Raw genomic sequence first — 18015 nt, forward strand, 5'->3', positions numbered from 1 at the left:
AGCAAGTATACTATTTCACTCAACCCTTCCCATATATTTCATCTTCTTTGTGTACATTTCCTGAAATAAGACAGAGCTTCAGTTATCAGGACATTCATTACGTTTGGGCTCAGAGGCGACCCCGCTGTTCAGTGGGTACTTTTATATCCTTTCTTTCATTTTCATTACATTTACTACAAAATGTACCATAAATACATCAGCTAATCTATTTTGATTCAAAATATACCTGTCCCATATATGGTGTCATCCCCATCACAACAGCAACAATGTTTGTAAATAAAGTTTTTCCAATGCTTGAAAAAAGTTACTTGTCTATCATAGAAAAATTCAGATACAGTCAAGCACATGTCTGATGAGGACAGAGATTCCTCAAGTGATGACCTGAAAGTCATGTCCTGTCATTTCGAATTTAATTCAATTGAGAAATAAATTCCAAAAGTTACTGAATTGCTTACTGAACCTACAGTATATGTCTGATCTCATACGTATATCGTAAATAGTGTGGCACACCAACCCATAAAAAAGATAAACATATTCATTTATTTTTTTCAAAAATATTAATGTCGCCAATAGTGTGCGTGGAAGGTAGTCTAAATAAAATAAAAAATCGCCAGATCTAATAAGCCATTTCTGCTGCTGCTCTTACCGCAGTTTACTTGTAATCAATATAATAGTCAGAAAAAACAACAAATTAATGACGCTTTAGAAACTCCAACGTCAGGACAAATGGTTTTCAAGACGTCCGATCTTTCGTCCGGCTGTAGAGGTAATCACATTCCATTCATACCTTAAAAGCGAAAAACAGGTAAACAAGACCTGAAACCGCCAGGGAACTTCTACCTGCTGCAATTTCACTTTTTGAACATCACTCATGGAGGCCGTTTATCAACCAGCGCGATGTGGAAGAAGGGCTCAGAAAACATCAAGACTCGAGAGGAGCAAGCAAGACACAGATCGCTTACCTGGATTATTATCGTATCGCCTCGGTTCCCCTCGGATCTTCGCTCAAACACAAAGCAACTCCAGTTCGCTCGGCGCCGCCGTTGGTTTCCCTAAACGAAAGCACAATAATGCACCTAAAGGTCGTTTGGATGTACTGCACTCTGACGCTCTTGAGCTGGAGCTTTGCTCAAGGGTGCACCTGGATGCAGCCTCGAGAAAAAGGCTCTCAAAGCAATTTCAAAGTAGTCAGCTATCACTCCATACAACTGCTTGAACAGATGGTAAGTATAGATTAAAAATTATTCAAGACAGACTTACAATATCAAGACATTAGACAAAACTTCTCGACAAGAGGAACCTTATTTTGGGAATATTGTCCTGTGTTCATGGACCTTTTTTCGGGGGGAGTGTTAACATGTAAACATATTATCTTCTCGCCCATAATTGTAATGTCCCATTGCTGTTTCTGAGATTACACATGTTTTCTTCTGAAGGGCGATGGAAATACACAACGAAAAACCAGTGCTCAAGTCCTGAACAGGCTCTACGAACATTCTGAAAATATGCAGGTATTGTTTTAAGATTATTTGATTATATTAACATTTTTAAATCTCTTTTGTATGTTTGCATCAAACTATTCTGAATCCGGTTAGAATTTTTCCTGACGGCTTTTCAAGAGCACATCTGTCATGCCATGTCCAACACTGACATTACATGACATGTTTCTGTGTACAGGCCTAATTTAAGCATTCATAACATTTGAATTTCTATTCATTCAAAAATGTGGACGTATTTACGAAATTGATTTCATTTCAACTTGTATCTTTTTTAGTTCTAAGTAACAGGAAAATGGGGGGAAAAAACTGATGATCTGAGAAGCACACGCTCAGAATCACGTTTAAATAGCAATATTCCCGAATCTCACATTGAACTAAATGCCAACACGATTTCTCCTGTACAGGCTGAAGAACGCGTCTTCTTCATCCACGAAGTCATAAACAATATAAAAGAGCTCTTTATAAATGGCAAATGTGACACTGTTACTTGGGACAAAAAAAACTTTCAGATGTTCCAACTCAACCTCGATCGTCAGGCTTCGGAGCTGAAACAATGCGTAAGTCAAAACTTTACATCTTCTTTTCAGAATAGGCCTAAAGGACACGATAAAGAATACCGCTGATAATCGGCGTAAATTATGTATAGTTGTCAATTAAACATTTAAATTACAGTGACTCATCAGGTCTTTTTTTTTTTTTTGTCTGCACAGATAAGGATACTAAAGTCCCGGGCATCTCACGGAAGTTCGTTTAAGAAAATAAAAACATATTTCAAGAGAATGCTCCTGGAAAGCAAGGTAAGAATGACGATACAAATCCGTTTTCAATAACATTAAACCAACAATTTGCACTCAATATTAACTGGATGGCTCATTTATTTGTTTGTTTATTGATTCATTGCTTGATAAGATTGCCATGTCGCCAGTTCCCTGACTAAACATATCCGTTTAAAACTGGAATTTTCTGTTGGGTACAAAACTTATAGTTTACACTGTTCCATGAAGCCAGTTCCAGGTTTGTATCTTGACCCTGATGCAGATTATGGGGTGAACACAGATACTGCTCACTCCCTATGTTAAAGATGTAGGCCCAATTAAACATGATCAAAAATATTATTCTGATTGAACACGTTATTTTGTTTGCAGAACTACAGCACTGATGACTGGGAGGCAGTCAGAGCCGAAGTCCTCACACATTTACGAAGACTTGATATCCTGGCCAGCTTGGAAAAATAGTCCTGGAGGCAAAGACATTGATTTACAGAAAGCGTAAAAGAACCAATGGACACTCCCAGCACTGCAACATAGGCGCAAAAAGGATTGCGCGTTTCTGTATAACTGTTAAACATATCCTGTGTTGCATCTAATATATGTATTTATGAAATTTCTATTTATTTATGAATCTGGACTTATTTATACAAATGTTTTAACTTAATTATTTATGTATTTATACATGTGAACTTATTTATTTAAATGTTTTAATTCATTTTCTATTTATTTATGAATATGGACTTATTTATGTAGATGTCTTACTTTAAACATGCACCTATTTTTAATTGTACTGAAAGAAAAAAGCAAACAAAGCCTGATATTGTGAATGTAATACTAACAAGAAAACAGAAGTGTTATTTTTGAAATGTTTATGCAATTTAATAAAATGTTTATATTCTGAGATTTCTCGCTGTTTTACATTTTGTGAAGATGTTACAATTTGCATGTATTTAAGGGTTGTGGTATTGTCGCACAAAAATGTTAAGTCTGTTCTGGGGCTCTCCATGTAGTGTATATAGCCAAGTCTTTACTCTCAGTGCTGTGATGTCACTGCTAATGATGTCACTGGTGATGTCGACAGGTAACCCTGTACAGCAGGGATGCTCAAATGTGGGCCTCAAGGCCAGTAGTACTGCTGGTAACAAGGCAGCTGCCACTGACTGATTAATGCCAGCAACTGGCCAGAGATTTAATTCACCTGTTGTCCCAGGTGTCTGTTAGGGGGATACATATTTTAATCGTTGCTCAAGCTTTTCCCATATTCACCTGAGCTGATGCATTTAACAGCCATTGTAACCAAAAACCAGAAAGATATAACCATTTAAAGGCCTACAGGTATTATGTAAACACATCATACACACAAACCTTAGAGACCCCTCAAAAGGTCCACACCGGACTCCTCGACGTAGCATTCCACCACAACACGGCACGATAATATGAATGGCTGCATGCTGAGGAAATTCCCAAGGAGCACCCAAGGAATTCCATCAGGAATTCAACCAGAAATTCCAAATTGTGACAAAGGATGATCTTACCTGGCTTTGCCTGAAAGAAAACAAAAGTTGAATTTGGTTGTTTGGAGAAAGTGGGAGGAAGCCATCATAAACTGCCAGCCCACAACGCCTGTGGCCCACGGTTAAACATGGCGGTAGACCAGTGATGGCATAAGCTGTCCCCATATTCCAGGATTCTAATGTCCCCAAACTCAATGATTATAATGTCCCCATATTTCAGGATTATTTCAAGAACAGTGTCATGAACACCAGGATTAAATCAAGGCCTTCCCCGGAAACCACAATTACCAGATCGAAACATAACTGGAAAAAACTGCTGATTCTCAAGGCTGGTTGTCTGTACTTTTGTCTCATATCCATCTTTGAAATACAAATTCAAATGTCATAAGTATATTAATGAAGCAAGTATACTATTTCACTCAACCTTTCTCATATATTTCATCTTCTTTGTGTACATTTCCTGAAATAAGACAGAGCTTCAGTTATCAGGACATTCATTACGTTTGGGCTCAGAGGCGACCCTGCTGGTCAGTGGGTACTTTTATATCCTTTCTTTTCTTTTCATTACATTTACTACAAAATGTACCATAAATACACCAGTTAATTTATTTTGTTACAAAATATACCTGTCCCATATATGGTGTCATTCCCATCACAACAGCAAGAATGTTTGTCAATAAAGGTTTTACAATGCTTGAAAAAAGTTACTTGTCTACCATGGAAAAATGCAGATACAGTCAAGCACATATCTGATGAGGACAGAGATTCCTCAAGTGATGAACTGAAAGTCATGTCCTGTCATTTCGAATTTTATTCAATTGAGAAATAAATTCGAAAAGTTACTGAATTGCTTACTGAACCTACAGTATATGTCTGATCTCATACGTATATCATATATAGTGTGGCACACCACCCCATAAAAAATATAAACATATTTTTTATTTTTTCCAAAAAAATTCATGTCGCCAATAGTTTGCGCGGGAGGTAAATAAAATTTTTGAAAACGCCAGATCTAATTAGCAATGTCTGCTGCTACTCTTACCGCAGTTAACTTGTAATCAATAAAATGGTCAGAAAAAACAACATATTAATGACGCTTTAGAAACTCCAAAGTCAGGACAAATGGTTTTCAAGACGTCCGATCTTTCGTCCGACTGTATAGGTTATCAAATCCCATTCATACCGTAAAAGCGAAATACCAGGTAATCAAGACCTGAAACCGCCAGGGAACTTCTACCTGCTGCAATTTCACTTTTTGAACATCACTCATGGAGGCCGTTTATCAACCGGCGCGATGTGGAAGAAGGGCTCAGAAAACATCAAGACTCGAGAGGAGCAAGCAAGACACTGATCGCTTACCTGGACTATTATCGCCTCGCCTCGCTCAAACACAAAGCAACTCCACTTCGCTCGGCGCCGCCGTTGGTTTCCCTAAACGAAAGCACAATGATGCACCTAAAGGCCGTTGGGATGTATTGCACTCTGACGCTCTTGAGCTGGAGCTTTGCTCAAGGGTGCACCTGGATGCAGCCTCGAGAAAAAGGCTCTCAAAGCAATTTCAAAGTGGTCAGCTATCACTCCATACAACTGCTTGAACAGATGGTAAGTATCGATTAAAAATTATTCATGACAGACTTACAATATCAAGACATTAGACAAAACTTCTCGACAAGAGGAACCTTATTTTGGGAATATTGTCCTGTGTTCATGGACCTTTTTTCGGGGGGAGTGTTAACATATAAACATAGTATCTTCTCGCCCATAATTGTAATGTCCCATTGCTGTTTCTGAGATTACACATGTTTTGTTCTGAAGGGCGATGGAAATACACAACGAAAAACCAGTGCTCAAGTCCTGAACAGGCTCTACGAACATGCTGAAAATATGCAGGTATTGTTTTAAGATCATACGATAATATTAACATTTTTAAATCTCTTTTGTATGTTTGCATCAAACTATTCTGAATCCGGTTCGAATTTCTCCTGACGGCTCTTCAAGAGCACATCTGTCATGCCATGTCCAACACTGACATTACATGACATGTTTCTGTGTACAGGACTAATTTAAGCATTCATAACATTTTAATTTCTATTCATTCAAAAATGTGGACGTATTTACGAAATTGATTTCATTTCAACATGTATCTTTTTTTTTCTAAGTAATATGAAAATGGGGAAAAAAAACTGATGATCTGAAAAGCCTACGCTCAGAATCACGTTTAAATAGCGATATTCCCGAACCTCACATTGAACTAAATGCCAACACGATTTCTCCTGTACAGGCTGAAGAACGCGTCTTCTTCATCCACGAAGTCATAAACAATATAAAAGAGCTCTTTATTAATGGCAAATGTGACGCTGTTACTTGGGACAAAAAAAACTTTCAGATGTTCCAACTCAACCTCGATCGTCAGGCTTCGGAGCTGAAACAATGCGTAAGTCAAAACTTTACATCTTCTTTTCAGAATAGGCCTAAAGGACACGATAAAGAGTACCGCTGATAATCGGCGTAAATTATGTATAGTTGTCAATTAAACATTTAAATTACAGTGACTCATCAGGTTTTTATTTATTTTATTTTATTTTTTGTCTGCACAGATAAGGATACTCAAGTCCTGGGAATCTCACGCAAGTTCGTTTAAGAAAATAAAAACATATTTCAAGAGAATGCTCTTGGAAAGCAAGGTAAGAATGACGATACAAATCCGTTTTCAATAACATTAAACCAACAATTTGCACTCAATATTAACTGGATGGCTCATTTATTTGTTTGTTTATTTGAATCATTGCTTGATAAGATTGCCATGTCGCCAGTTCCCTGACTAAACATATGCATTTAAAACTGGAATTTTCTGTTGTGTACAAAACTTATAGTTTACACTGTTCCATGAAGCCAGTTCCAGGTTTGTATCTTGACCCTGATGCAGATTATGGGGTGAACACAGATACTGCTCACTCCCTATGTTACAGATGTAGGCCCAATTAAACATGATCACATATGTTAGTCTGAATGAACACGTTCTTTTGTTTGCAGAACTACAGCACTGATGACTGGGAGGCAGTCAGAGCCGAAGTCCTCACACATTTACGAAGACTTGATATCCTGGCCAGCATGGAAAAATAGTCCTGGAGGCAAAGACATTGATTTACAGAAAGCGTACAAGAACCAATGGACACTCCCAGCACTGCAACATAGGCGCAAAAAGGATTGCGCGTTTCGGTATAACTGTTAAACATATCCTGTGTTGCATCAAATATATGTATTCATGAAATTTCAATTTATTTATGAATGTGGACTTATTTATACAAATGTTTTAACTTACTTTTCTATGTATTTATACATGTGTACTTATTTATTTACATGTTTTAATTTATTTTCTATTTATTTATGAATATGGACTTCTTTATGTAGATGTCTTACTTTAAACATGCACCTATTTTTAATGGTACTGAAAGAAAAAAGCAAACAAAGCCTGATATTGTGAATGTAATACTAACAAGAAAACAGAAGTGTTATTTTTGAAATGTTTATGCAATTTAATAAAATGTTTATATTCTGAGATTTCTCGCTGTTTTACATTTTGTGAAGATGTTACAATTTGCATGTATTTCAGGGTTGTGGTATTGTCGCACAAAAATGTTAAGTCTGTTCTGGGGCTCTCCATGTAGTGTATATAGCCAAGTCTTTACTCTCAGTGCTGTGATGTCACTGCTAATGATGTCACTGGTGATGTCGACAGGTAACCCTGTACCGCAGGGATGCTCAAATGTGGGGCTCAAGGCCAGTAATACTGCTGGTAACAAGGCTGCTGCCACTGACTGATTAATGCCAGCAACTGGCCAGAGATTTAACTCACCTGCTGTCCCAGGTGTCTGTTAGGGGGACTAGAACCCCCCCTCACATTTCAATCTTTGCTCAAGCTTTTCACATATTCACCTGAGCTGATGCATTTAACAGCCATTGTAACCATAAACCAGAAAGATATAACCATTTAAAGGCCTACAGGTATTATGTAAACACATCGTACACATGAACCTTAGAGACCCCTCAAAAGGTCCACACCGGACTACAGGAGAGCACATCCTCTCCTCGACGTAGCATTCCACCACAACTCGGCACGATACTATGAATGGCTGCATGCTGAGGAAATTCCCAGGGAGCACCCAAGGGATTCCATCAGGAATTCAACCAGAAATTCCAAATTGTGACAAAGGATGATTTTACCTGGCTTTGACTGAAAGAAAACAAAAGTTGAATTTGGTTGTTTGGAGAAAGTGGGAGGAAGCCATCATAAACTGCCAGCCCACAACGCCTGTGGCTAATGGTTAAACATGGCGGTAGACCTGTGATGGCATAGGCTGTCCCCATATTCCAGGATTCTAATGTCCCCAAACTCAATTATTATAATGTCCCCAAACTCAATGATTATAATGTCCCCATATTCCAGGATTATTTCAAGAACAATGTCATGAACACCAGGATTAAATCAAAGCCTTCCCCGGAAACCACAATTACCATATCGAAACATAACTGGAAAAAACTGCTGATTCTCAAGGCTGGTTGTCTGTACTTTTGTCTCATCGTCATCTTTGAATGACAAATTCAAATGTCATAAGTATATTAAACAAGCAAGTATACTATTTCACTCAACCCTTCCCATATATTTCATCTTCTTTGTGTACATTTCCTGAAATAAGACAGAGCTTCAGTTATCAGGACATTCGTTACGTTTGGGATCAGAGGCGACCCCGCTGTTCAGTAGGTACTTTTATATCCTTTCTTTTCTTTTCATTACATTTACTACAAAATGTACCATAAATACACCAGTTAATTGATTTTCATACAAAATATACCTGTCCAATATATGGTGTCATTCCCATCACAACAGCAACAATGTTCGTAAATGAAGTTTTTTCGATGCTTGAAAAAAGTTACTTGTCTATCATTGAAAAATGCAGATACAGTCAAGCACATGTCTGATGAGGACAGATATTCCTGAAGTGATGACCTGAAAGTCATGTCCTGTCATTTGGAATTTAATTAAATTGAGAAATAAATTCGAAAAGTTACTGAATTGCTTACTGAACCTACAGAATGTGTCTGATCTCATACGCATATCGTATATAGTGTGGCACACCACCCCATAAAAAATATAAACATATTCATTTATTTGTTTCAAAAATATTCATGTCGCCAATCGTTTCCGTGGGAGGTAAATAAAACAAAAAAAACGCCAGATCTAATTCGCCATTTCTGCTGCTACTCTTACCGCAGTTTACTTGTAATCAATATAATTGTCAGAAAAAATAACATATTAACGATGCTTTAGAAACTCCAACGTCAGGAGAAATGGTTTTCAAGACGTCCGATCTTTCGTCCGGCTGTACAGGTTATCACATTCCATTCATACCGTAAAAGCGAAAACAAGGTATGCAAGACCTGAACCGCCAGGGAACTTCTACCTGCTGCAATTTCACTTTTTGAACATCACTCATGGAGGCCTTTATCAACCGGCGCGATGTGGAAGAAGGGCTCAGAAAACATCAAGACTCGAGAGGAGCAAGCAAGACACAAATCGTTTACCTGGATTATTATCGTATCGCCTCGGTTCGCCTCGGATCTTCGCTCAAACACAAAGCAACTCCGCTTCGCTCGGCGCCGCCGTTGGTTTCCCTAAACGAAAGCACAATAATGCACCTAAAGGCCGTTGGGATGTACTGCACTCTGACGCTCTTGAGCTGGAGCTTTGCTCAAGGGTGCGCCTGGATGCAGCCTCGAGAAAAACGCTCTCAAAGCAATTTCAAAGTGGTCAGCTATCACTCCATACAACTGCTTGAACAGATGGTAAGTATCGATTAAAAATTATTCATGACAGACTTACAATATCAAGACATTAGACAAAACTTCTCGACAAGAGGAACCTTATTTTGGGAATATTGTCCTGTGTTCATGGACCTTTTTTCGGGGGGAGTGTTAACATATAAACATAGTATCTTCTCGCCCATAATTGTAATGTCCCATTGCTGTTTCTGAGATTACACATGTTTTCTTCTGAAGGGCGATGGAAATACACAACGAAAAACCAGTGCTCAAGTCCTGAACAGGCTCTACGAACATTCTGAAAATATGCAGGTATTGTTTTAAGATTATCTGATTATATTCACTTTTTTAAATCTCTTTTGTATGTTTGCATCAAACTATTCTGAATCCGGTTCGAATTTCTCCTGACGGCTTTTCAAGAGCACATCTGTCATGCCATGTCCAACACTGACATTACATGACATGTTTCTGTACACAGGCCTAATTTAAGCATTCATGACATTTGAATTTCTATTTATTCAAAAACGTGGACGTATTTACGAAATTGATTTCATTTCAACATGTATCTTTTTTAGTTTTAAGTAACATGAAAACGAAAAAAAAAACTGATGATCTGAAAAGCCTACGCTCAGAATCACGTTTAAATAGCAATATTCCCGAATCTCACATTGAACTAAATGCCAACACGATTTCTCCTGTACAGGCTGAAGAACGCGTCTTCTTCATCCACGAAGTCATAAACAATATAAAAGAGCTCTTTATTAATGGCAAATGTGACACTGTTACTTGGGACCAAAAAAACTTTCAGATGTTCCAACTCAACCTCGATCGTCAGGCTTCGGAGCTGAAACAATGCGTAAGTCAAAACTTTACATCTACTTTTCAGAATAGGCCTACCGGACACGATAAAGAGTATCGCTCATAATCGGCGTAAATTATGTATACTTTTCAATTAAACATTCAAATAACAGTGACTCAACAGGTTTTCCTGATTTTTATATGTATATATATATATATATATATATTTGTTTTTTTGGCTGCACAGATAAGGACACTCAAGTCCCGGGGATCTCACGCAAGTTCGTTTAAGAAAATAAAAACATATTTCAAGAGAATGCTCCTGGAAAGCAAGGTAAGAATGACGATACAAATCCGTTTTCAATAACATTAAACCAACAATTTGCACTCAATATTAACTGGATTGCTCATTTATTTGTTTGTTGATTCATTGCTTGATAAGATTGCCACGTTGCCAGTTCCCTGACTAAACATATGCATTTAAAACTGGAATTTTCTGTTGTGTACAAAACTTATAGTTCACACTGTTCCATGATGCCAGTTCCAGGTTTCTATCTAGACCCTGATGCAGATACATGGTTTTATGGGGTGAACACAGATACTGCTCAATCCCTATGTTACAGATGTAGGCCCAATTAAACATGATCACATATGTTAGTCTGAATGAACACGTTCTTTTGTTCGCAGAACTACAGCACTGATGACTGGGAGGCAGTCAGAGCCGAAGTCCTCACACATTTACGAAGACTTCATATCCTGGCCAGCATGGAAAAATAGTCCTGGAGGCAAAGACATTGATTTACAGAAAGCGTAAAAGAACCAATGGACACTCCCAGCACTGCAACATAGGCGCAAAAAGGATTGCGCGTTTCTGTATAACTGTTAAACATATCCTGTGTTGCATCAAATATATGTATTCATGAAATTTCTATTTATTTATGAATGTGGACTTATTTATACAAATGTTTTAACTTACTTTTCTATGTATTTATACATGTGTACTTATTTATTTACATGTTTTAATTTATTTTCTATTTATTTATGAATATGGACTTATTTATGTAGATGTCTTACTTTAAACATGCACCTATTTTTAATGGTACTGAAAGAAAAAAGCAAACAAAGCCTGTTATTGTGAATGTAATACTAACAAGAAAACAGAAGTGTTATTTTTGAAATGTTCATGCAATTTAATAAAATGTTTATATTCTGAGATTTCTCGCTGTTTTACATTTTGTGAAGATGCTACAATTTGCATGTATTTCAGGGTTGTGGTATTGTCGCACAAAAATGTTAAGTCTGTTCTGGGGCTCTCCATGTAGTGTATATAGCCAAGTCTTTACTCTCAGTGCTGTGATGTCACTGCTAATGATGTCACTGGTGATGTCGACAGGTAACCCTGTACCGCAGGGATGCTCAAATGTGGGGCTCAAGGCCAGTAATACTGCTGGTAACAAGGCTGCTGCCACTGACTGATTAATGCCAGCAACTGGCCAGAGATTTAACTCACCTGCTGTCCCAGGTGTCTGTTAGGGGGACTAGAACCCCCCCTCACATTTCAATCTTTGCTCAAGCTTTTCACATATTCACCTGAGCTGATGCATTTAACAGCCATTGTAACCATAAACCAGAAAGATATAACCATTTAAAGGCCTACAGGTATTATGTAAACACATCGTACACATGAACCTTAGAGACCCCTCAAAAGGTCCACACCGGACTACAGGAGAGCACATCCTCTCCTCGACGTAGCATTCCACCACAATTCGGCACGATACTATGAATGGCTGCATGCTGAGGAAATTCCCAGGGAGCACCCAAGGGATTCCATCAGGAATTCAACCAGAAATTCCAAATTGTGACAAAGGATGATTTTACCTGGCTTTGACTGAAAGAAAACAAAAGTTGAATTTGGTTGTTTGGAGAAAGTGGGAGGAAGCCATCATAAACTGCCAGCCCACAACGCCTGTGGCTAAAGGTTAAACATGGCGGTAGACCTGTGATGGCATAGGCTGTCCCCATATTCCAGGATTCTAATGTCCCCAAACTCAATTATTATAATGTCCCCATATTTAAGGATTATAATGTCCCCATATTTCAGCATTATTTCAAGAACAGTGTCATGAACACCAGGATTAAATCAAGGCCTTCCCCGGAAACCACAATTACCAGATCGAAACATAACTGGAAAAAACAGCTGATTCTCAAGGCTGGTTGTCAGTCATTTTGTCTCATATTAATCTTTGAATCACAAATCCAAATGTCTTAAGTATATTAATCAAGCAAGTATACTATTTCACTCAACCCTTCCCATATATTTCATTTTCTTTGTGTAGATCTCTTGAGGCAGAGCTTCAGTTATCAGGACATTCATTACGTTTGGGCTCAGAGGCGACCCTGCAGGTCAGTGGGTACTTTTATATCCTTTCTTTTCTTTTCATTACATTTACTACTAAATGTACCATAAATACACCAGTTAATTTATTTTGATACAAAATATACCTGTCCCATATATGGTGTCATTCCCATCACAACAGCAACAATGTTTGTAAATAAAGTTTTTACAATGCTTGAAAACAGTTACTTGTCTATCATGGAAAAATGCAGATACAGTCAAGCACATGTCTGATGAGGACAGAGATTCCTGAAGTGATGAACTGAAAGTCATGTCCTGTCATTTCGAATTTAATTCAATTGAGAAATAAATTCCAAAAGTTACTGAATTGCTTACTGAACCTACAGTATATGTCTGATCTCAAACGTATATCATATATAGTGTGGCACACCACCCCATGAAAAATATAAACATATTTTTTATTTTTTCCAAAAATATTCATGTCGCCAATAGTTTGCGCGGGAGGTAAATAAAAAAAAAAAAAACGCCAGATCTAATGAGCAATGTCTGCTGCTACTCTTACCGCAGTTTACTTGAAATCAATAAAATGGTCAGAAAAAACAACATTTTAATGACGCTTTAGAAACTCCAAAGTCAGGACAAATGTCGTCCGATCTTTCGTCCGACTGTAAAGGTTATCAAATCCCATTCATACCGTAAAAGCGAAATACCAGGTAATCAAGACCTGAAACCGCCAGGGAACTTCTACCTGCTGCAATTTCACTTTTTGAACATCACTCATGGAGGCCGTTTATCAACCGGCGCGATGTGGAATAAGGGCTCAGAAAACATCAAGACTCGAGAGAAGCAAGCAAGACACAGATCGCTTACCTGGATTATTATCGTATCGCCTCGGTTCGGCTCGGATCTTCGCTCAAACACAAAGCAACTCCACTTCGCTCGGCGCCGCCGTTGGTTTCCCTAAACGAAAGCACAATAATGCACCTAAAGGCCGTTGGGATGTACTGCACTCTGACGCTCTTGAGCTGGAGCTTTGCTCAAGGGTGCACCTGGATGCAGCCTCGAGAAAAAGGCTCTCAAAGCAATTTCAAAGTGGTCAGCTATCACTCCATACAACTGCTTGAACAGATGGTAAGTATCGATTAAAAATTATTCATGACAGACTTACAATATCAAGACATTAGACAAAACTTTTCGACAAGAGAACCTTATTTTTGGAATATTGTCCTGTGTTCATTGACCTTTTTTCGTGTTAACATGTAAACGTATTATCTTCTCGCCCATAATTGAAATGTCCCATTGCTGTTTCTGAAATTATACGTTTTCTTCTGAAGGGCGATGGAAATACACAACGAAAAACCAGTGCTCCAATCCTGAACAGGCTCTACGAACATGCTGAAAATATGCAGGTATTGTTTTAAGATTATATGATTACATTCACTTTTTTAAATCTCTTTTGTATGTCTGCATCAAACTATTCTGAATCCTGTGCGAATTTCTCATGAGGGCTTTTCAATCTGTCCTGCCATGTCCAGCACTGACATTACATGACATGTTTCTGTATATTGGCCTAATTTATGCATTCATAACATTTTCATTTCTATTTATTTTAAAATGTGGACGAATTTACGAAATTGATTGCATTTAAACATGTATCCTTTTTAGTTCCAAGTAAAAATATAGAAAAAAAATGATGATCTGAGAAGCACACGCTCAGAATTACGTTTAAATAGCAATATTCCTGAATCTCACATTGAACTAAATGCCAACACGATTTCTCCTGTACAGGCTGAAGAACGCGTATTTTTCATCCACGAAGTCATAAACAATATAAAAGAGCTCTTTATTAATGGAAAATGTGACACTGTTACTTGGGACAAAAAAAACTTTCAGATGTTCCAACTCAACCTAGATCGTCAGGCTTCGGAGCTGAAACAATGCGTAAGTCGAAACTGTACATCGAATTTTCAGAATAGGCCAACAGGACACGATAAAGAGTACCGCTGATAATCGGCATAAATTATGTATAGTTGTCAATTAAACATTCAAATAACAGTGACTCAACAGGTTTTCCTGATTTTTATATGCATATATATATTTGTTTTTTTGGCTGCACAGATAAGGACACTCAAGTCCCGGGGATCTCACGCAAGTTCGTTTAAGAAAATAAAAACATATTTCAAGAGAATGCTCCTGGAAAGCAAGGTAAGAATGACGACACAAATCCGTTTTCAATAACATTAAACCAACAATTTGCACTCAATATTAACTGGATTGCTCATTTATTTGTTTGTTGATTCATTGCTTGATAAGATTGCCATGTTGCCAGTTCCCTGACTAAACATATGCATTTAAAACTGGAATTTTCTGTTGTGTACAAAACTTATAGTTTACACTGTTCCATGATGCCAGTTCCAGGTTTCTATCTAGACCCTGATGCAGATACATGGTTTTATGGGGTGAACACAGATACTGCTCACTCCCTATGTTACAGATGTAGGCCCAATTAAACATGATCACATATGTTAGTCTGAATGAACACGTTCTTTTGTTCGCAGAACTACAGCACTGATGACTGGGAGGCAGTCAGAGCCGAAGTCCTCACACATTTACGAAGACTTGATATCCTGGCCAGCATGGAAAAATAGTCCTGGAGGCAAAGACATTGATTTACAGAAAACGTAAAAGAACCAATGGACACTCCCAGCACTGCAACATAGGCGCAAAAAGGATTGCGCGTTTCGGTATAACTGTTAAACATATCCTGTGTTGCATCAAATATATGTAATCATGAAATTTCGATTCATTTATTAATGTGGACTTATTTATACAAATGTTTTAATTTAATTTTCTATGTATTTATACATGTGTACTTATTTATTTACATGTTTTCATTTATTTTCTATTTATTTATAAATATGAACTTATTTATGTAGATGTCTTACTTTAAACATGCACCAATTTTTAATGGTACTGAAAGAAAAAAGCAAACAAGGCCTGATATTGTGAATATAATACTAACAAGAACACAAAAGTGTTATTTTTGAAATGTTTATGCAATTTAATAAAATGTTTCTATTCTGAGAATTCTCGCTGTTTTACATTTTATGAAGATGTCACAATTTGCCTGTATTTCAGGGTTGTGGTTTCGTCGCACAAAAATGTTAAGTCTGTTCTGGGGCCCTCCATGTAGTGTATATAGCCAAGTCTTTACTCTCAGTGCTGTGATGTCACTGCTAATGATGTCACTGGTGATGTCGACAGGTAACCCTGTACAGCAGGGATGCTCAAATGTGGGCCTCAAGGCCACTAGTACTGCTGGTAACAAGGCTGCTGCCACTGACTGATTAATGCCAGCAACTGGCCAGAGATTTAACTCACCTGCTGTCCCAGGTGTCTGCTACTGACTGATTAATGCCAGCACCTGGCCAGAGATTTAACTCACCTGTTGTCCCAGGTGTCTGTTAGGGGGACTAGAACCCCCCCACATATTTTAATCTTTGCTCAAGCTTTTCCCATATTCACCTGAGCTGATGCATTTAACAGCCATTGTAACCATAAACCAGAAAGATATAACCATTTAAAGGCCTACAGGTATTTTGTAAACACAGCATACACACAAACCTTAGAGACCCCTCAAAAGGTCCACACCGGACTCGTCGACGTAGCATTCCACCACAACACGGCACGATAATATGAATGGCTGCATGCTGAGGAAATTCCCAAGGAGCACCCAAGGAATTCCATCAGGAATTCAACCAGAAATTCCAAATTGTGACAAAGGATGATCTTACCTGGCTTTGCCTGAAAGAAAACAAAAAGTTGAATTTGGTTGTTTGGAGAAAGTGGGAGGAAGCCATCATAAACTGCCAGCCCACAACGCCTGTGGCCCACGGTTAAACATGGCGGTAGACCAGTGATGGCATAGGCTGTCCCCATATTCCAGGATTATAATGTCCCCAAACTCAATGATTATAATGTTTCCATATTTAAGGATTATAATGTCCCCATATTTCAGGATTATTTCAAGAACAGTGTCTTGAACACCAGGATTAAATCAAGGCCTTCCCCGGAAACCACAATTACCAGATCGAAACATAACTGGAAAAAACAGCAGATTCTCAAGGCTGGTTGTCCGTAATTTTGTCTCATATTAATCTTTGAATCACAAATCCAAATGTCTTAAGTATATAAATCAAGCAAGCATACTATTTCACTCAACCCTTCCCATGTCTTTCATCTTCTTTGTGTAGATCTCTTAAGGCAGAGCTTCAGTTATCAGGACTTTTGTTACATTTGGGCTCAGAGGCGACCCTGCTGGTCAGTGGGTACTTTTATATCCTTTCTTTTCTTTTCATTACATTTACTACAAAATGTACCATAAATACACCAGTTAATTTATTTTGATACAAAATATACCTGTCCCATATACGGTGTCATTCCCATCACAACAGCAACAATGTTTGTGAATAAAGTTTTTACAATGCTTGAAAACAGTTACTTGTATATCATGGAAAAATGCAGATACAGTCAAGCACATGTCTGATGAGGACAGAGATTCCTGAAGTGATGAACTGAAAGTCATGTCCTATCATTTCGAATTTAATTCAATTGAGAAATAAATTCGAAAAGTTACTGAATTGCTTACTGAACCTACAGTATATGTCTGATCTCATACGTATATCATATATAGTGTGGCACACCACCCCATAAAAAATACAAACATATTGATTTATTTTATCCAAAAATATTCATGTCGCCAATAGTTTGCGCGGGAGGTAAATAAAATTTAAAAAAACGCCAGATCTAATGAGCAATGTCTGCTGCTACTCTTACCGCAGTTTACTTGTAACCAATAAAATGGTCAGAAAAAACAACATATTAATGACGCTTTAGAAACTCCAAAGTCAGGACAAATGGTTTTCAAGACGTCCGATCTTTCGTCCGACTGTATAGGTTATCAAATCCCATTCATAGCGTAAAAGCGAAATACCAGGTAATCAAGACCTGAAACCGCCAGGGAACTTCTACCTGCTGCAATTTCACTTTTTGAACATCACTCATGGAGGCCGTTTATCAACCGGCGCGATGTGGAAGAAGGGCTCAGAAAACATCAACACTCGAGAGGAGCAAGCAAGACACAGATCGCTTACCTGGATTATTATCGGATCGCCTCGGTTCGGCTCGGATCTTCGCTCAAACACAAAGCAACTCCACTTCGCTCGCCGCCGTTGGTTTCCCTAAACGAAAGCACAATA

The 18015-nt window shown here is 38.0% G+C and overlaps 2 protein-coding genes across 2 annotated transcripts; both read left to right on the forward strand.

Annotated features, from left to right (window-relative positions):
• Positions 1–5077: 5077 nt before the first annotated feature.
• Positions 5078–6906, forward strand: LOC133115047 (interferon a3-like). Its single transcript, XM_061224757.1, has 4 exons — positions 5078–5122; positions 5599–5673; positions 6065–6217; positions 6817–6906. The coding sequence occupies exons 1-4, from the start codon at positions 5078–5080 to the stop codon at positions 6904–6906; spliced, it is 363 nt and encodes a 120-aa protein (XP_061080741.1).
• Positions 6907–13735: 6829 nt separating this feature from the next.
• Positions 13736–15405, forward strand: LOC133114348 (interferon a3-like). The gene is made up of 5 exons (XM_061223654.1): positions 13736–13888; positions 14092–14166; positions 14546–14698; positions 14876–14962; positions 15316–15405. The coding sequence occupies exons 1-5, from the start codon at positions 13736–13738 to the stop codon at positions 15403–15405; spliced, it is 558 nt and encodes a 185-aa protein (XP_061079638.1).
• The last annotated feature ends 2610 nt before the right edge of the window (positions 15406–18015 follow it).

The sequence above is a fragment of the Conger conger genome, chromosome 16, assembly GCF_963514075.1.
Source record: "Conger conger chromosome 16, fConCon1.1, whole genome shotgun sequence".
NCBI classification, from domain to species: Eukaryota; Metazoa; Chordata; class Actinopteri; order Anguilliformes; family Congridae; genus Conger; species Conger conger.